The 21426-nt window shown below is 44.5% G+C and overlaps 1 protein-coding gene across 1 annotated transcript in view; it reads left to right on the top strand.

The window, feature by feature from the left end:
- The window catches only part of LOC140752529 (phospholipid-transporting ATPase ABCA3), a 40799-nt gene extending 19632 nt beyond the window's left edge, over positions 1–21167 (top strand). Inside the window, exons 22-33 of the mRNA XM_073086866.1 lie at positions 4652–4873; positions 5872–5994; positions 12218–12454; positions 13293–13384; positions 14341–14485; positions 15076–15189; positions 15581–15714; positions 16703–16850; positions 17438–17648; positions 18040–18194; positions 19098–19195; positions 19487–21167. Coding sequence (XP_072942967.1) covers positions 4652–4873; positions 5872–5994; positions 12218–12454; positions 13293–13384; positions 14341–14485; positions 15076–15189; positions 15581–15714; positions 16703–16850; positions 17438–17648; positions 18040–18194; positions 19098–19195; positions 19487–19690 — 1883 coding nt within the window. The 3' untranslated portion in view covers positions 19691–21167. The remainder of the gene's footprint in view (positions 1–4651; positions 4874–5871; positions 5995–12217; positions 12455–13292; positions 13385–14340; positions 14486–15075; positions 15190–15580; positions 15715–16702; positions 16851–17437; positions 17649–18039; positions 18195–19097; positions 19196–19486) is intronic.
- Positions 21168–21426: the final 259 nt, after the last annotated feature.

Below are 21426 nucleotides of genomic sequence, written 5' to 3'. Positions count from 1 at the left end.
CCCCCGTCCACCTGATGGTAAGTAGCTACTGTTGCCTGTGAACATCTGTCATCAACCCCAGATAAGATGCTCCACACATTGATCACAAACACTCTTAACACTACTGTTATAAGTCAAGAATAGGAGTGGCGATAGTACCACCACAGAATAGTTCGGTGGTGGTATTCGGTTCTTCATATTCGGTATCCTAGCTGTCGGACATTGAGGTTCCCTTTCAGAGTGAAAACACTCAGAGGGCCGATTCGTACACTTTACACACCTTTGAATTTATTTTCATCTAAAAGATTTACGTAAAGGATATTTTTTATCTAATATGCACATAACTTCAAAAAATCAGAAATGTCTTATATCCTAACCTGAGACCACTGGAATAAGAGGGCAAATTTTGAAGTTGCTTATGTACTTGTGAAGATGTAAATGTATATCGAATGTATTTTTAGCTTTTGCAGTAAAATAAATTATTTACAATCAACAAAAAATTATTAATTTTGACTTTTATGAGATACTTATTCTAAATGACACGTAAAATATGCCTAATAAGTAGTGTGTATTCTATTCTGCAACATTTGTCTGTAATGTTATATGTATATAGTTCACATTCGAGCATTACATCGTTGATTGATGAGAACAGACTGTTACCGTGTAGTAAGTGTGTAATGAGTTTTTTTTTTATAATATGAGAGTAGCAGACGAGCATGCAGTCTACCTGATGCCACTTATCATCATCTACTGCCGCCCATGGACATCTGTAATCAACCCCAGATAGGATTAGATATTTCTACCTGAGGTCGGCCAGAGATCCGCCGCTACCCCTGAGGACTAAGCTGAAACGCCTCGGAAAAGTCTGTCTCCCTCACCACACCCTTCAAACCGGAACACAGCAGCGCTTAACACTGCTGTTATTAGGTAGAAATAGGTGTGGCGGTGGTGCCGCCGGAGTCGAACCTCAAAGGGTTCTACCACCTACAGGTAGCATCCGTGATACAAATATAGCAGATTTTTTCCAAAATATCCAATTTTGGATATCTGTCAGTAGCAGTATTGTTATGCAATGTTTAAAATCGAGTCTACGATTGTTATACTGCAGACAAATCGGAGCACCTCTAGGTTCTTAGTGTATGCAGTGTTAGTAATGAAGTGTCAAGTGTAAATGTAATCAACAATTTTAGTGTAAAATGTAACTAAAATTAACTAAAACTATTCAAGCAGTGGCGGACTAAGGTCGACGGAGGTCCGGCGGAAAGTTGAATGGAGGCCCCCAAAAGTGTAAAAATGTAAAATGACAAATGTGTCATAGAATTATTCGCCTGTGATTCGGTGACCTTTTTTTCCCTGAGTGATATACATTGTTTGGTTCTGACTACCTTTTTTAGCAACTGTATTTTAAGCCCCCCGGAATCGGAGGCCCGGGGCGGACTGGGGCCCCTTCCGCCGCCAACAGGCCGCTAGACTATTCAAGTGCAATGTTTTAAAATAAGAGCAGCTTGATTGTGGTTCAAGTGTATCAGTCTTCAGTATTTAAATTATCTTTCACATAACCTAAGTATAGGAGACTTAACCACGTTTCATTCTTCAAATATCGAAATTGACCTTTTTTTTACTGGTCACAAGCGAAAGCAAATACAATTGTATTTCAGAAATATATTCGAGTGATAAAATGTTTGAAGTATCTATAAGTATAAATGCTAGACATGTGACCACTAAAATCGTACACAAACAATTTGAAAATATAAATAATAAAAATAATTATTTTTGATAAACGAAAAAATGATATTTCTAGAGTCAAGTTTTAGGTTATAGTCCATCACATGTTTAAGAATTCTTACATCTTTAAGTATCAGTAGCGTGTATGTTGTCATTCTATATTAAAATGAATAATAATCATTATAATACTTTTCTCCAATAGACATATAACTTAAAAAAACGAAAGTAATAATCAAACTAGGATTTAAATAGTTCACTCACGTGTAAAATAACCAAAATGTATTTTAAATAAAGCACTTTATTTCTTTTATTCATTTATGTGTAAGAAAATATATACCGTACTATTTAAAATATATACGACCGTCCCTACCACCTGTCGGCCTTGTAAATATCCATTGTGGCGATGGCGTCCTCCTTCGAGGAGTGCGGCCCGGTCTGGATGCGGCGGCCGAGGATCCTCTCGGCCAGCAGCTTGAGCGAGGCGGGCTGGCCGCCGTTGAGGTTCCGGTAGCGCTGGTGCTGCGCCAGGTCGCGCCGCAGCTGCTCGGGGTGCGCCACGCCCAACGCCTCCAGGTCCGCATCGAGCGAGTGCCCCACCAGGATCCGCCCGCTGATCATCCGCTGCACCTGCGCACGGACCGCCGCCAAGCTCTCCGCCCCGCTCAGGTCCTGAGGCTTAATCCCGCTGTACTCTGTCCTGTAGTCGCCGATCGGCTTCATCGGGTTGATGAACTTATCGAGCACCACCTCGCCGTGTTCGTTGACCAGCGTCACCCGGGCCGCCAGGTTCTCCCCGCGAGTCCCGCCGACCATCTCGCAGTCGATCGCTATGCACCTCGTCAACGACATCTTTGTAGCTTCGTTTTGGAAATTTTCAAATTCTTCTTGGAATTATTCAGAGTAATCCTCTGAGAATGTATCTTTAGATGATTCTTTCGAATACTGTGAGTTGCTAGTGTGGACGCAAGGCTTATATAGGCCGCTCGATTTAACGAATGAACGGCCAGGTTTAATTCGTGCGTAATCTCCCGGCCATAGACAATATAGATTTATGCACTGATGTCCGATTAGAAGTAGTTTATGCCCCGTACACATCTGAAATCAAATTTACTTAACTTTTTCACGTGTTATGTAAAAATATTTACAGATATCACTTAATAATGCTGCTACAAATTATATTGTATGTCAAATTACATAGTTATAATTCATATTATTACACTATTTGTAACGCCATCTAGTTGAAAAGTCAAATAAACTTCATAATGTCATCGTTACATGTATGTTATCTCCCGAAATGTATATATGAAATTTTTGGTATCGGTTCGATTTTGATAAGTAAATAAGATTAGTATGGGCGATAAGTCAGTAGGTAAACGAGAATTTGTTAAGTATTTCTCAGTATTGATTACTTTATGAAATTTGCACAAAAAAAAAAAATATGCTTTTTATATTTTATGGGGGAACCTTCAAATGCTATTTGATTCCTTGGTAGAGACACTGGGTTATTATTATTGATACTTGCATACATTAAATAGTCTTCTTTAGTCCTACATAAAGGACTCTGGGACCTCCAATGAAACGCAACCAGAGGTCTCTTAACCTCTGCCTCCATTCGAACTCCCACTCTTAACACTCGTTACCCGTAAGCCCCCTTTGAATCGTTAAAAACAATAAATAAAATATAAAGGTCCTTTGTTTTTGGCCGTTGAAATGTAGTTTACAGACATTTTGAATATTAAGATGACCTCATTTAGGTACTTGCGATTTCAATCGTATATAACTCCTCTGTGAGGAATAAATGCAAATCTTAGTAAAATTTAGTTATGCAGACTATGAAATAATGTTAACGCTAGTATGAGGCATGTTCCCAATTGCGCAATATTTTTAAGTTATTGCAAATCAGCGTAAAGTGTAAGTCGTAGAGCCATTTTCGACTGGCTGTTCCGACTGGCTGTTCCGACTGTTCGACTTTCCCAAAAATCTCATTCTGTTTTGTAGGATTAGTGTTGGTGTTAGGCGGATTGGGCCCCATTTATATGAATAGATCTTACATACGTGTAACCAAATATGATTTCTTTACAATATCTTGATAGACCAAGTATCAGGCTCAGTGCCAGTATCTACGCAGTTGTATTACGCTTCTTAGACTTCATAGACATGGTTGTAGCTATATGAGAACATGGTTTTGTCTTACGGCTCGCGACTGCTACCCTTTCCGTAGTGGCTTGTTTGAAGCGTATATTTAACCCGTTCTAATTACTGCATCGTTTTAAGTTCTCTGATAGCAATGCATGTGTGACTTCAGTTAAAAATTCAATATCATGTTGCGTAAACAGTCAATGTCAGGTTTGCATGCTATTAGAAAAAGATAGTATGGTATTAGAACAAAAGAACATCATTAACAATAATTAATTGAATAATGAACAAAAAGTAAAATAACTTGATGTTAACATATTGAAATTAAATCAAATTAATATTGAATTTTTGGATGTTTAAGAATAAAGTTAAAGAAAAGCTTGTACCGTTTAGTTTTATCGTGGTAAATGCTCTTTTTTATACAACTAAATTTGCATCGTTATTAGAAAGAATTTCTGGAAACCAGAGGCATCGCCACCTATTTCTGAAGATTTCTTCCTACCTACACCCATAGATTAGTAAAGATACTTCGCCGCCTTGAAATTGAATGAAGCCACAAACGGCTTATTAGTGAGTTCTTTTTTGAATTCTTGACAAATAAAAACATTTTTAGAGAAAAATTATGAATAAATGCGTAATTTACATAATAAATAAATAATTATTTCAAATATTTTAGGGACATTTTAGCACGGCGACGTGGCAAAACTTTTTTACGCAACTATTTCAATTCTCAAAACTGGGTACATTTTCTTGTTAGGAGGGAGTAATCTTTACTCATCTATGCCTACACCTAAGACATTGTTCGTCGCAGGTACGCTGGCGACTATAATGAACGTGCTGCCGCTGGTGATCAAGGAGCGCGCGGCGGGCACGCGCGCGCTGCACGCGCTGGCGGGCTGCGCGCCCGAGCTGCACTGGCTGGCCGCGGCGCTGGCGCACACCGCGCTCTACGCCGCGCCCGTCGTGCTGGGCACCGTCGCCGCCACCGCCGTCGCGGACGCGGACCACACGTTCCTGCAGGCTGACTTTCTGGGTGAGTTTGGTGACCTATTGTTGGGCTGCGCGGCCGAGCTGCACTGGCTGGCGGCGGCGCTAGCACACGTGGTGTTGTACGCTACGCCCGTGGTTGCCGTCACCGTCGCCGCTACCTCCGTCGCGGAAGCGGACCACACGTTCATACAGCCTGACTTTCTAGGTGAGTGTTTGTCCACCGTCGCCGCCACCGCGATTGCGGACGCTGACCACACCTTCCTGCAGACTAACTTTCTGGGTAAGTTTGATGACATTTTGTTTAGGATCACGAAGCTCGAAATCTTTGTGTGTAAAAAATCATCTACAATATCCGCAATATATTACACATATGTGTATCCGCGAAATTCGAAAAAGTAGTTAAAAAATAGACTTGTTTTTTAAATAATGTGATACGTATTTCCTTATCTATAAGAGTATTATATAAAATCTTACCAAAATAAGTCACAATCTAACTTATTATATTTTCATATACATTTGTTCTAAATATAAAAAATTTAATATCATACAATATGTTATGTAGGTGAAATATTAACATACCCTCTAAATATGAATATTGTAACTAAACGCTCATTAATATTATAATATCTTTATCATTTTTGTCTATCAAAGTTCAAATTTTGACAATTTTTGCCTTATTCAATTGCACAATATTTTTAAGTTATTGCAAACCTATCATAATTATCCTACTTCGGTCACTAATATAAATATAATACATGTGTATTAGTATATCAGTAATAGCTATCAGTATATCGGACGTAAGAGATGACGTCACGAAATCGCGAAAATGTACAACAGCATGGCTCTTTTTCTTTCTTTTCTGTTTTTGGCTCTATTAAGCTACTTCGTCTAAGAGCATAGTCTGCGCCAAACTGCTAGTCCGCTCTGAAGTTGTTGCGAGCAGGTATAGTCCTACAATTTGCTACGGCGACGCAATTCATTTCTATATTCCATGCGGACTTGCAGTTTTACGCGGACTATAACAAGTTGCGATCTCAACAGGTACGATAGCGCTGGTGATGCTGCTGGGGCTGCTGGCGTTCCTGCCGGTGGCGTACCTGCCCACCTTCCGCTGCGGCGAGCGCGCCACCACGCTGTTCCTCAGCGTCTTCATCATCGTGTTCGGTAAGACCACTAAGATAACTGGAACTAGAGGATTCTTATTAATATAAAAAACCCGATGGCTTAAAAATATTCGATGACATCCCATGTGTTAACATCCGTTAAACTATTTAGGCTGCATTGCATGTTAAAGATGTCCCTGTAATTCCGGGACCAGAATAGGGCTACAGTATCCCCTGCTTGTCGTAAGAGGCGACTAAAAGGGGGCTTCCGGGGTTGCGGGCGGCAAGAGTTAGAGCTCGAACCGCCCAGCCAGCGAGTACGGGATGGACGACGGTATGTATGGTCGCATGGGGTTTTAGTGCGATAAAAGTCTCACATAACCCTGTGTCACTCCCACGGCACCGAGTACCTTTTGAAGGTTTCCCCCTCGTTAACAAAAAAAATGAGATGAACATAAAATGATCAAGTCCTTATGGATTTCATAGCACATGTTTTTGGGCGGTAATAACCCTTACCATCAATTGGATTAAAATCCATTTTTAAATTTCGAACGTAATTATGATGTCATAGTCGTGTTATCAGGTTATGAGCACTAACCAGTAAACAGTTTTGATAACGATAGCGTGTAGTGTATGTCAATACGCTTGAGCCATGGCTAAGGGCTGAAACGAAAATACGACGTTGTTTCGTGAACTACTAAATGATCGATCATAATGGTCAGAATCAATAGCGGATGATGGAAATCACTTTGAAAAAAATGACAGAGTTGCATTACGGATCTTTTAAACCTAAACCAACCATACACATTCGTTATTTAAGCGGCTACGAAGATTAATTGGCATGTACATATTTACACATGCTTTATACATACAACCAGCTGCCCTGGCAAACGTTGTGTTCCCATATAAATAAAAAATGTTAAGGGTGAACAACCCTTATCACTTAGGAGTATAAAAAATAGATAGTAGCCGATTCTCAGACCTACTGAATATGCATATAAAATTTGGTGAAAATCGGTAAAGCCGTTTCGGAGGAGTACGGTAACTAACATTGTGACACGAGAATTTTAGAATATAACAGTAGCGCACGAGTATGCAGTCTGCCTAACGGTAAGTGATTTCTGCCGACCATGGACATCCGTAATCAACCCCAGATAAGATTCGAGTCCTACCTAAGTTTAGCCACAGGTGCGTTGGTACTCCTGAAGACTTAGTTGTAACGCCTTGAATGTATTTCTCTTGCCTTTCAAACCGGAACACAGCAGCACTTAACATTGCTGTTATTAGGCAGGAACAGCTATGAAAGTGGCTTCTACTACCTTTAAAACAATAATAATAATAAATAATCCTAAAAAATAATTATGAACCGTAAAATAAAATTGCAATTTTTAATCTCGGACAGACATATTGATTGTTGTACTATCTCGTCGCCACCGTTATCTACTGTTATCCTTAAGCAATACCTTCCAAGAAATCTTTATTGCAAGACATAGATAGATACATTGGCAAATTGTATCAGCATAAGTAGGATGGCGCCCTATAGATTTTGCGTGCGTCGGAACACGTGTTGGCGCGCACACAAGATAACAATATACTGAAGCTGAAGACTGATAGTGTTATGTCTGTGATTGTTCCAAATTGCATACATTATGAATCTACCTCACCTCCTCATGATATTACTTCAATCTCATCTCCAATCCATGCGGTTAATACGACGTTATTTAACATCATAATAGTCTTATGTTAAAATTGTGCATGCTTATAATTGGCTTCAGAAGATAAAGTCTTAAATGTTTGTTTTAATTTATAAGTCTTGTTTGTTAAGCTGTTGGCGTGGTAAAAATAAGGAATCTGTGACATAGGTGCCATACACTTACAAAGATAAATATTTAATATCGTTATTAGACATTAGATGTCTGTCGCCAGCGCCATTGCTGCGACCTGCGTGTGTGCGATCGCCGACGTTAAGGTTGGAGAGATTCGGCAGAGACCTTCGGCTTTGGGGACAGTATGGGTGCGCTGTCCCCTCACAGCCATCCGGAAGCTGGCCGCTGCGAAGCGACTTCTTGTCGGGTGGGTGTCCGCTAGGGTGGAAATACTGCCGGCTAGGTCACTCCAATGCTTCCGTTGCCTCGAGATGGGGCACGCTCGGCACCAGTGCACCAGCACCAGGGATAGGAGCGCTCTGTGCTACGTATGTGGCGAGCCCGGTCATAGGGCGAGCCAATGCAAAGCACAGACACCAAAATGCGCCCTATGCGTGGACCTCGGTCGTCCATCTGACCACCGCCTGGGTAGCAAGAGGTGCACGCCTCCGAAAAGGAGGAAAAGAGGCAACGGAGGGGATGAGAATGCGGCCAAAGCTGCCAGCTCAGCACGGACAGATGGGCCTGCGCATCCTAGCGCTTCGTCCCATTGTCCGCCAGTGGAAGCGATGGACTCTTAATGGATAGGTCTCCGTCACTTAAGATACTCCAGGGGAATCTGAACCACTGCCGCGGGGCGCAGGACTTACTCCAGCAATGCCTCGTGGACTGTTCGGTTTCCTTGGCTGTGGTGGCGGAGCCCTATAGAGTTCCGGAGCATCCGCGGTGGGCAGGAGATGATGCGCAGTCCGTCGCCGTGTACTGGGCGGGCGGTGAGGGAGATCCCCCTTTCTCCAGGCTTCACTCCGAGCGGGGCATAGTCGCAGTGGAGTGGGGTCCCTTAGCGGTGCTGGGATGCTATGTCTCCCCGAACTGCACACTGGCGGCATTCGAGACGTTCCTTGACCGTGTGGCAAACTGCGTTCGGTCCTGTCTTCCCCGACCGATACTCGTGATGGGCGATTTTAATGCCCATTCGAGGGTCTGGGGAAACAGACGAGACAGTGTCAAGGGAAGGGCAACGCTCGAATGGGCAGCTGGGCTCGACCTACGTCTGCTGAATCGTGGCTCGGTCAGCACGTGCGTGCGTTGGCAGGGAGAGTCGGTTGTAGACCTGTCGTGGGCGACTCTTTCTGCCGAGCGCTTGGTCACGGGCTGGAGAGTGGCCGACGACCTAGTCACGTTGTCTGACCATCGCCACATATTGGTGGACGTAGTGTTACAGCTTCCGGCTGTAGACGCCCGCCGTGCAAATGATCAGCCGCGTCGATGGGCATTGAAGCGGCTCAATCGAGACCTGCTCGTTGCTGCTGCCCACGTCGTTGACTGGTCTAGTGCCGCCGAAGGGGATGACCAGCTCGAACCCGAACGGGAGGCGATCCGGCTCAGGGATGACATGGCGGCCATCTGCGATACCGCGATGCCGCGTGTCAGACCTGCCTGGAGACGTCCTGTGTACTGGTGGACGGAGCGCATCGCACGGTTGCGTGCAGCCTGCCTGCGTGCCAGACGCCAGTACACTCGGGCTCGACGTCGCCGGTCAGCCGGCGCTGCGGAGAGGGAGGAGAAGTACGTGGAGTACCGGGTCGCAACGACATTGCTTCAGGGCGCAATCGCCGAAAGCAAGGCCCGGAACTGGAGCGCACTCGTGGAGGGGCTTGACCGGGACCCATGGGGACGCCCGTACAGGATAGTGCTCGGCAAGTTACGTCCATGGATGCCTCCTCTCACGGAAACTCTCGACCCGCTTTTCGTGGACACAGTGGTGGACAGCCTGTTTCCAGGAACCACTGACGAAACGGGTCCTCGCGCCGCGTCGCCGGATCTCCCTGGTTGGTCAGACGACTTGGCAGTCACTTCTTGCGAGCTCGACGGAGCCATAAGGCGCATGACGAGGCGAAAAACTGCTCCGGGGCCGGATGGAATTCCAGGCCAGGCTTGGGTCTTGGCGCTGACAGTGCTGGGGGGGAGGCTTCAAAACCTGCTCACCGCCTGCTTGCGCTATGGACGATTCCCGTCCGTGTGGAGGCAGGCGAGGTTAGTGCTGTTGCACAAATGGGGCAAGCCTCGGGACTCCCCATCAGCCTATAGACCCATCTGCCTGTTGGATGAGGCGGGTAAGCTATTCGAGAGGATAATTTCTTCTCGAATTAGCCAGCACTTAGCGTGCCACGGCCCGGACCTCTCCGAAAACCAATTCGGCTTCCGGCAGCGTCGTTCGACGGTAGACGCCATTCTCCGCGTCCGAACGCTCTCAGAGCAGGCCATATCCCAGGGTAGAGTAGTCTTGGCAGTAAGCATTGACATTGTCAACGCTTTTAATTCTCTACCCTGGAGAGCGATCATGGAGGGCCTGTCTGCGCATCAAGTGCCTTCCTATTTACAGGAGGTTTTGAAGGCCTACTTATCAGACAGGCGTATCCGCTTCCCAGGTCGCTATGGGAGCGTTCACGAGAGGAACGTCATGCGCGGGGTGCCGCAAGGTTCGGTACTGGGTCCACTACTGTGGAATATCGCATATGACGCAGTGCTGAAAACGGTGCTCCCACTAGGAGTGAGCATCGTTTGCTACGCCGATGACACCCTCGTTCTCACAGAAGGGGTGTCTTTTTCGAGAACGGCTCGGCTAGCAGAGCTCGGGGTAGCACGCGTCATAGCGAAGATCCGCGGGTTGGGCCTACAGGTAGCGTCCCAGAAAACCGAGGCGATATGGTTCCACGGCCGTAGGCTAAGAGTTGAGCCAGCTGAGACCTCAGTGCGTGTCGGCGAAGCGGATGTCCGGATAGGCAGGTTCATGAAGTACCTTGGCCTAATATTGGACAGCCGCTGGTGCTTCGACGAGCACTTCGATCGTCTCGTCCCTCGGATTCATAAGGTAGCGGGTGCCATGCACAGACTGCTGCCGAATCTCGGGGGACCAAGAGAAGAAGTCCGCCGTCTCTACGCGGGTGTGATACGCTCGATTGCGCTCTACGGTGCGCCGGTATGGTCGGACAAACTGTCTGCCAGCCGGCGTCGTGCGCGGAAACTGAATTCCGCGCAACGTACGATCGCAATCAGAGTCGCCCGAGGTTACCGTACCATTTCGTATGAGGCGGTGACAGTCCTGGGGCGGTTTCCGCCCCTGGACATTCTGGCGGATATGGACGCACGGGTCTTTCATAAGATCCGAGTCCTCCGTCAGAGGACTGAACTCTTCAACGAAGAGACAATCGGAGCGCTTCGGAGGAGAGCCAAATGGCGAGCTCTGAGGTGCTGGCGCGAACGGCTTCACGAGCCTAGGAACATACGCCAAAGGGTGGTTGACGCTATCCTACCGAACTTTCGGGCCTGGCTGAAGAGCAGGGGTAGAGTGACCTACCGCCTTACTCAGATACTCACCGGACATGGCTGTTTCGGTGAGTATCTGAAAAGGATACAAAGAGAAGAGACGGCCCGGTGTTACCATTGCGGGCACGACGAGGATTCCGCACAGCACACGCTGCAGTTCTGCCCGGCGTGGGAGTCGCAGCGGCGGATCCTCGTCGAAAAAGTGGGACCGGATCTCTCTCCGTCGGCCATCGTCGGAGCGATGGTTCAGCGCAGCGAAGCCTGGGACGGCATGATCACCTTCTGCGACATGGTCATGTGTGCGAAGGAAGACGCCGAGCGAGCAAGGGAGCGCGCTGAACCCGCTCGGAGGAGAAATCGCCGCGGCCGTACTTAGCGGTCCCCGGCGAGGTATCCCTGTAGTTCCGGGACAAGAATAGGGCTACGGTATCCCCTGCCTGTCGTAAGAGGCGACTAAAAGGGGGCTTCTGGGGTCGTGGGTGGCAAGAGTGGGAGCTCGAACCACCCAGCCAACGGCCCCGGGAAGGACGGCGGTATGTGTGGTCGCATACCGTCGTATGCACCAGACGGTGCGGTGAGCGATAAGCTCACCTGGGCGGAGCCCGACGGGGCAATGCGCTAAGAGGACTCCGGTTGCGTTCCTTTGGAGATCCCGGAGTCCTCTACGCAGCGCTGAGGACGGCCACCGGGGGGGTTTTAGTGCGGTAAGAGTCCCACATAACCCTGTGTCGCTCCCAAGGCATCGGGTACCTTTTGAAGGTTTCCCCCTCGTCAACAAAAAAAAAAAAAAAAAGTGATCTAATCCGTAAGCAGTGACGTCATGCCGGTCATAAAAACACTTAATAACTATACTTATACCTTGTAATCTTGTAATTTTTAGGATTCAGTACTCAACGATGTTTTTCACTTAAACTATTGAACAATAGGTGATAGTTAAAATGTGTATAATGCATTAACTTCAATGCCTGCTAGAACGACAAACACTATAAATAGGAAAATATTAAAATTTTGTTTGTATGGAACCCTCCGTGTATAAGCCTCCTCGTACTTGGCCCAATTTTTAATGAGTATAAAATTTCCACACGTTAGGTATCGGCACGCCGTCCATCCGCTCCGCGATCGAGATGTTCGAGGAGAAGCAGAAGCACCCGATCACGTGGTTCCTGATGCGGTGCGCGGACTACCTGGCGCCGCCGCACACCTACATGGTGGCCGCCACGCGCACCGCGCTCACCGCTCGCGTCAACGCCTTGTGCCAGCTCAACAGGGACAGGTGCCCCAATCTCGTCGTGGCTGAGCCTGGATTTGATGCTGCGGCGTGCTGCGGTGAGTTGTTTAGTTTTATGCCGCGTCTCCCGCCATAATTGAAGGAGGTCCAGAGCATTTTCCACCATTATATCGGTATAGTCCGCGCTAAACTGCTAGTCTGCTCCGAATATAGAAACAAGTCGCGTCGCAATAGCAAATTGCAAATATTAGTGGGCCGACAACACCGCGGGAAATCCCCCCGCGACTCCCTCCGCTGCCCGCTCTCGCCCGCGGGTACATAGCGCAATTAGTGTGCCCTTATGTTACGGAGTATATGTTAACTAAACCTGCGGGCAACAACATCAGAGCGGACTAGAAGTTTGGTGCGGACTATACCAGGCCTGAATAAATTAACAAGCCGAAAATGTACACTTTTAATTGCAGCTACTTGTATTTTGATAAGTTATTTATTTTATATGCTTAAAACTTAATAACATTTTTTTTAATTTATTCCGAGAGAAGACCGTATAAGAATACGGGCTTATCTTGGAATAAATTTTAACGTTGCCGGTGATAAAAAGATGGTGCAATTTGGGAAGACCTTACATAAAATAACTTTACTTATTTAGTTTTCAAGGTGCTGACATAAAAACTAATTCTTATTACTATTTTGAAAGTGTTTACGCCTGGCTTAAAACACCTGTATGTATTTTATATACGCACATTACAATACTAATAATATTGTTTTATTATAAAACAATTTTATCTGAACTTACATCAATGCACCTAACTTTTTCCCACATTAAAAATTAAACTATTCTGTTTCCAAACACATCAAAAGACTAAGTACAACTTCTAAAACAACTTATATACGACAGAGGATCTGAGTTATATAAGTTTTGTCTTTGTTTTACAGTCAATGAAAAGCCACGATGCTATTTCTGTTTCGAAGACGGTTCGCCGCTGTCCGCGATGTTATTCCTCGTGTTCCAAGTTTTCCTGTACTTTGTAAGTATATAGTATAATGTTTTTATTACAATAATCTAAGGATTTTTTTTTTATAATGCAGGGTAGCAGACGAGCATGCAGTCCACCTTATGGTAAGTGGCTACTGCCGCCCATGGACATCTGTAATCAACCCCAGATAGGATTAGATATTCCTACCTGAGGTCGGCCACAGATGCGCCGCTACCCCTGAGGACTAAGCTGGAACGCCTCGGTAAAGTCTGTCTCCCTTACCACACCCTTCAAACCGGAACACAGCAGCGCCTAACACTGCTGTTATTAGGTAGAAATAGGTGTGGCGGTGGTGCCGCCGGAGTCGAACCACAAGGGGTTTTACCACCTTCCAAGGGTTTTTTTTTTTATCTTTGTCAAAATTTATAAGTAGGAGTGTCGATCCGTTGTACTTGTTGCGTTGGTTCATTTCGCAGGTAGAAAAGTTTCCCTATATAAAGCGTTTGTGATTGAAGTTCGCTCTCTGTTCAGCGACGGCCTTCGTACAATAAACGTCGTCTACGACGTGTTACATGAGAAATCTGTTAGTTTTTAAATTTTATTTTGTTATTTTGTCGTTTTATAATGGAAAGGCTGTCTTAAAGCTCATTTTCGACGAGTACTGACTTCGATTACATTTTAGACTACCTTGATTTATGTATACACGTTTGCAACTTTACCTAAAAATCATGAATGCTCTAATTTGTCTCTAAAATGTTTCTAAACGAGTTGTTTAATAATAGTCGTTGTTTCTTTTTTTTTACCTCCAATCTATCTATGCATTTTCTCACTTAAAATATATTTTCCACTTACACTGAACGCGTAATTTTTATAAAAAACAAATGTAACTCGCACCTCTCATTTCACTTTTTAATAAAAAACTGAACGTTTCTTCCCCACTACCCTATATCGCCTCAACTAATGATTTTCGCATAAAAAAGCAATAATGTTATTTGTTCATCCCCTAGCTAGTGGTGGAGGTGGTGGAGCGCGGCTGGCTGTGCGCGGTGTGGGAGCGGCTCAGCAACGCGCGCTACGCGGCGCGCGCCGCGCCCGACGCGGACGACCTCGCGCGCGCCGAGCGGGTCTATGTCGCCAACGCCATCGCCCTGCGTGAGTTGTCCTATGATAAAACCGCGTAAAACTGCTGGTCCGCTCTGAGTGTAGAAATGAGCCGCGACGAATAGCAAATTGAAGATATTAGCGGGACGAAGACAGCGCGGGACCCTCTCCCGGCACCCGTCCGCTACCCGCTCTCGCCCGCGGGTACTGCTGTATAGCTGCTTTAGTATGTCCTTATGTTGCTAAGGTATATATGCTTGTAGTTGTGCGCAACAACTTCAGAGCGGACTAGCCATTTGGCGCGGACTATACGCGTATGACTGATATGCACGCACACACACATAAACACAAACAAGCGCGCGTACGCACACACACAGAAACACATATATATAAACAAGCAAACGTCCACACACGCACACATACGTTACATACATGCAATGTTTTTGATGTTTGTTATTTTTATGTATCGGATATTGTGTATATCTTCTTTTTTTTCTTCTACATTGTAAGGAAAAATTAATTTAATATTTGTAATTAAAACATTTTAAACCGCTTATTCAATATTTGTAAAAAAAAATTTGAACCCCATTCGTATATATGACAGATATGACTGTATTAACAGGTTTTTTTTCGTATTGCAGCGACCGATTTGATCCAGGACGCCATGCTAGTGAACGACCTGCACAAGAACTACGCGTGTATGTTCCGCAAGCCCTGCAACGCGGTGCGCGGCGTCAGCTTCTCCGTCAAGAAGGGTAGGTTGCTCTGTCATAAGTAATATACATGTAGTGTCATGTAGTGACTCATGTGGCGTCTTTAGATGATAGTAGAACCTTTTGCAGTTCGAATACGGTGACACCACCGCCATATTTATTTCTGCCTCATAACAGCAGTGTTAAGTGCTGCTGTTTTCTAATTTGAAGGCTTTGGTAACGGAGATATACTTTTCCAAGGCATTTCAGCCCAGTCCTCAGACGTAGCGGCGATTCAGCGGTCGACCTCAGGTAGCGATATCTAATCGTATCTGGGGTTGATTACAGATGTCCATGGGCGACAGTAGCCACATACAATCAGGTAGACTGCATGCTAGTCTGCTACTCCTATATACATATATAAAAATAAAAATAAATGTTTTCTGTATCGCAGGCGAGTGTTTCGGTTTGCTGGGCGTGAACGGCGCCGGCAAGTCCACGACGTTCAAGATGCTGACGGCGGAAGTGCCGCCCACGCGCGGGAACATCTACGCCAACGGACACCATCTCGGCTTCTTACCTGATAAGGTAAGGATTGCTATTCTACTAGTTGCTAACCCGTGTAGGTGTCCTTGGGATTTTATTCAATATGTATTCTGCTTACATATGTTTATAGCAGTCGTGTGTCGTGTAGGTTGATAACTTGATTTTAATTTTTTACATGTTGCTGCATTTCCGTATGTTTTATATTCCATTTTTTATGTTATTTCTAAATTTTACAATTTGACATGATTGCACACCATTGTAAATGGTACGTCCTTCACTTGCTATAAACCATCTTTCTTTACGATAAATGTCATTTCATTTCATAAACGTCTTTGTGTCGGATTTAGAATATACAGAAATTTAATGGATTAAGAAAAACACGTTTAAAGGTTTACATTATTTATTAACAAAATAAAATAACTGATTAACATTTCCAATGCATCCTACCCCATCCATGTCTGTTTTTTTTTTTTTTTTATAATATAGGAGTAGCAGACGAGCATGCAGTCCACCTGATGGTAAGTGGCTACTGCCGCCCATGGACATCTGTAATCAACCCCAGATAGGATTAGATATTATCACCATATTCCTACCTGAGGTCGGCCACAGATGCGCCGCTACCCCTGAGGACTAAGCTGGAACGCCTCGGAAAAGTATGTCTCCCTTACCACACCCTTCAAAACCGGAACACAGCAGCGCCTAACACTGCTGTTATTAGGTAGAAATAGGTGTGGCGGTGGTGCCGCCGGAGTCGAACCACAAAGGGTTCTACCACCTTCAACCCTACTGTTGCTATCCCTTTTCTCTGGATTTCTTTGTTTCTGGTTGGTTTATTGTTTGTGTGTTTAGCCACGTTTTGGCCGCTCAAACACGTGTTCACACACACAAAGACGTACGGAATAATGTAAACGTGTTTGAGCGTCTACGCGCCTATTCGCGCACGTGTGCGCGCGCTACACAATCGCGCACTATGAGACTACTACTGAGTACTATTAGTTGTGCAGTACAATAAATAGTGTTTATTCTCCAGTACGTGAGCACGCTGGGCTACTGCCCGCAGCACGGCGGGCTGGACGGCGCGCTGACCGGCCGCCAGCACCTCGCGCTGCTGCTGGCGCTGCGCGGCCTGCGCGCGCCCGACGCACGCGCCGCGGCCCGCGAGTGGACCGCCGCTGTCGGTACGTAGCGAGCGCCTCGCGCTGCTGCTGGCGCTGCGCGGCCTGCGCGCGCCCGACGCACGCGCCGCGGCCCGCGAGTGGACCGCCGCTGTCGGTACGTAGCGAGCGCCTCGCGCTGCTGCTGGCGCTGCGCGGCCTGCGCGCGCCCGACGCACGCGCCGCGGCCCGCGAGTGGACCGCCGCTGTCGGTACGTAGCGAGCGGCACCTCGCGCTGCTGCTGCTTGCTGCCGGTGAATGGTTGGGGGTGGCTGGCTGGCTGACTGGCTGGCTTGTTGGCTTCTACCAATCCAACTGAAATATTGAATTCTAGCTTGAAACTACTGCGTTCCGATGGTGGCGTATACGTGTGACGTACTATAGGTGACCCAGTTTTCAGTACGATTGATCAGTGCGTGTTAAGTGTTACGTTATAAATAGTGCTCGAGTCAATTCTACGCACGCTCAAGCAGATTACAAACGCTCAAGTTGGGTTTTGACTCGACTTAAGCTTTTGCAATCTGCTCGAGCATCGACTCAAGCGTTTAAGTGCAGACTCGATCATTTTTACAGCACTAACAATAATATGCATACAATTCCATACCTACAGGTCTAACGGCGTACGCGGACCGTCAGACGCGCACGTACTCGGGCGGGTGCGCGCGGCGGCTGGCGGCGGCGGCGGCGCTGTGCGGCGGCGCGGACACCGCGCTGCTGGACGAGCCCTCCGCCGGCGTCGACGTGGCCGCGCGGCGCCGGCTCTGGGCCGCCGTGCGACGCGCGCTGAGGACCAAGCGCTCGCTGGTTATATCCTCGCACAGGTGATCACACAGCCATGTGGGAAAATATTTTATAAACATATGTAACAACATCAATGCATGTGGTATAATACTACGTTTTGTCAATTCACATATATCAATTCACATATATTAACGTTTTAGTATCTATTCACATATATTCACATATTCACATTGCAAAGTTAGCGTTAGACTTGTGTTTTAATTAAGTCCAAAAACAACACTTGAATCTAATACAATTGAAGTATACATGTCTAAATTTAACTGTGTCTTGCAATTATGATATATACGAGTACGATAGATGGAATTTTGCAATTGTGACATATCGGTCGACTGTTTAGACGATTTTTTTAAATTTTAATTAGATTCTCACTTAAAATAAAATCGTCATTAAACTTACCCTCGTTGTCCGCAGCATGGAGGAGATGGAGGCGCTGTGCGACCGAATCGCGATCATGGCTGAGGGGCGCGTGCGCGCGCTGGGCGCCGCCGCCGCCCTGCGCGCCGCGCACGCCGCCGGACACGCCGTGCGCGTCAAGCTGCGCCCCGCTGCGCGCGCGCATGGCGACGGTACGTATGCGCGTGCACGATCGCACCCATGCGTGCACATCCGCTCTCATGCGTGACACAAGCACCCATGCAGGCACATCGGCATTCATGTATGACACCAACATCCATGCGTGCACATCCGCCCTAATACGTGACACAAGCACCCATACGTGCAATTCCGCACCCATGCGTGCACACCAACACCCATACGTGCACACCAACACACATGCGTGCTCAACCGCACTTAAGCGTGAACATCCGCAATTATGCACGCACACATGAACCCGTGCGTGCACGACCGCGTTAGAATGAACGCGTGCCGCACACAGTCTGGCATGTGTAGATATATTGCGCGCGCCTGTAAACACACAATATTACACTTTAATTGAAACTTTTGTCTACGTGTCGGTAACTAAATTTCATACAATGTACACGCTGCACATATACATACACATACATATAGGCAAAAACTACAACAAAACATATGCAAACACATGTCATTCGCCGCTATCGACCGACCGACGGATTGCGATCAAATATATATGTCAAAATGTCTTATAAAAACGGTAGGTAATACACCACATTCATAAACGTAAAAATATTACGTGCATGTACAAACATGCACAAGCGAGCAAATACAATCACATCACATCTTCGATTAAGAAAAAATTAAAAAAACATCTCTAAGAGGGTTAAACAGCTAGTAATATAGTAAAACAGAATTTATATCTAAGATTAGCAATTGCAAAATATAAAAAAATATAAGTATGACTGTGATACTTGTTAGAAACACTGGCTTGAAATTGATTGCCTAATACGATTATAAAAAAATATCAGTTCCATAAAATAAAAAGTTGCCTTATTTCTGTAGAAATAAAAATTGTTAATAAATAAAACTTACCCTAATCATTAATAATATTCCAGCAACCGACAGCTCCGTGCCACCAACTGAAGCGCAACTGCAGCAGCTGAAGTCGGCCTTCCGCGACGTCTTCAACTGCACCCTGAAAGATGAACATACGGTAAACTTGTTATTTATATTTACTGTAAATCTTGCAATCTTTGTAGTTAGACTACTTACTTTAGCGGTAGTATTAATTACCACAGCTGAAAATCAAAATTAGCCTCTAGAATTTTGTACAATGTAGAATAAAAGCGTTACCGTCACTTTTCTTCTTATAAAAACAATAATTACTAAGACAATATATATAATTATTAAATTATTAAACTAGGTGGCGCTGATAACAATTAAATGCAAATAAAATATGTGAAACACGCTTACAATTACTACACAACTAAAACCAATTCCTCAGACGATGCTCCACTACCACATCAACGAGTCGATGAGCTACAGCAACCTGTTCGGCGCGCTGGAGGCCCTCCGGGGCGACTTCCCGGAGCTGCTGGAGGACTACTCGGTCACCGAGACCACGCTTGAGGAGGTCTTCCTGTCCTTCGCCAAGGAACCCGCCCTAGAGGCTGTGGTCACTTCGCAAACACAACCACATAACATATAAATGGTACAGGGAAAATAGGTTGGTTTATTGAAATAATGGTTCTGTCTGAAACGTCAGAGATGAAAGAGCTACATAGTTAAAAAGTATTACAAAGATATTTGTTGCTAATTGATTGCATCGGCAACTGTTGAAATACCAAAAATGCTTTTGCGTGTTATAAAATTATGCAAACAATACACTATAAAAGTAAAAAATGTATATATTTAAAATGTAATTTAAATATGTTGTGCTAATCCAACTTGAATCTTGAAAGTCCAAAAATGTTTCATTAAACTATTTTTCAGTCCATGTTTGGTTATAATTCCCCTATGAAAGCAGTAACTTAGTGAGACACTTATAACCTGAATAAAATGATTTTATAGTATTCAATGTCCAATGTCCATGACAAAAAAGCGGTGCTAATCTGGACTGAACCACTCTGCTCTTATATACCGCACTGAATTTACTAGGTAACATTTCTTTGGTGAGTCTTCTGAAGTAATAGGCAAGGTAGCCCTCTCTATATCGGAAGAAGTATATTTAACATGAATATTTAATAAATAATCACCAATACAATTTGAAAATTTACAAAGAGTGACGTGAAATATATTTCACTGATTTAATTACCAGAAGATATCTTGTCATGCATTCAGTCTATTTTTTCGTTTGTCCTCCAATTAAGAGTAATCTCATGGCTTAAAATTTACGTTGATATTATAAATTAGGCAAATTGTAGTATTATTAAAAACGAAAGAGTCTGGGCATTAAATATGTGATCATATAAAGATAATAATGATTGCACCAATGGAGTGATTTGTACTTGCTTTTTTACTCGAAACTTTGCCCAATTGTTTTGTTGCAGTGGGCCGTGTTAACTTTGAAATATTACATTCCTGTTATTACGTCCTCTGATGTATGCAAACCTAGTATGAATGTGAATCATGTGTATGTAATTTATTAAATGGGAATAGACATGATATATTATGAGTGATCCATAGATCATCAATTTATTTCGATCGTCAATATATTTATCAATTTGTTTAGAAGTCTGATTATGTCGATGTTGATTAGTAGGCATGAATGAAAATCCTACAAGTAGGTAGGATAATTTAGAAGGTAATTTTTGATCATTTGAGTGTTGTAGATTTTTGTGTACAACTTCACAAATAATTGTCATTCCATCATAAATAAAAAATCAGTTCCATGATAAAAAGACGTTATTTGTTTAGTGCTTATATGTCTTATAAATATTAGCGCATGAAAAATATAAATGGTAATGCAAACTCATGTTTATGAACGCTACAGCTAACTTTTTTCTTCAAGCACAATTTTCAATGACGCTGTATATTTTATTATAAATTATTATTGTAACACGGTAGAATGTTAAGGTTAGGCGTAAGGCAGTTATGACGATTATTTTGCTATATAACTGTGATATATATTTGTAGATTCTTAGCTTTCGTACTGTAAAATTGCAAATATAAATGTACCTAAGTTATTTCAAGTGAAAGTTGACCAATTCAATCAGTCTCTAAGATGCTGCTAATTAAGAATCATTATTATAAATGACATTCAACTATTTTATTGTTATAAATACATATATATTATCAGTATGTATTATTTTCTTGTTTTTAAATAGATACTCCTTACTTTCCACACTTTCAATTTTTCCAGTCATTCATTTATTAATCGTTTCATTCATTCCCTGGCTTTTTTCTTTGTGCTAAGGGTTTCTCGTATTAAATTTCTACTACTAC

This window comes from Epargyreus clarus, unplaced genomic scaffold (genome assembly GCF_041222505.1).
Source record: "Epargyreus clarus isolate Ecla_fem2 unplaced genomic scaffold, WU_Ecla_fem_2.2 ptg000024l, whole genome shotgun sequence".
Lineage (NCBI taxonomy): Eukaryota > Metazoa > Arthropoda > Insecta > Lepidoptera > Hesperiidae > Epargyreus > Epargyreus clarus.
Note: the sequence above shows the minus strand (reverse complement) of the source record. Positions and strands in the feature narration are given on the sequence as shown.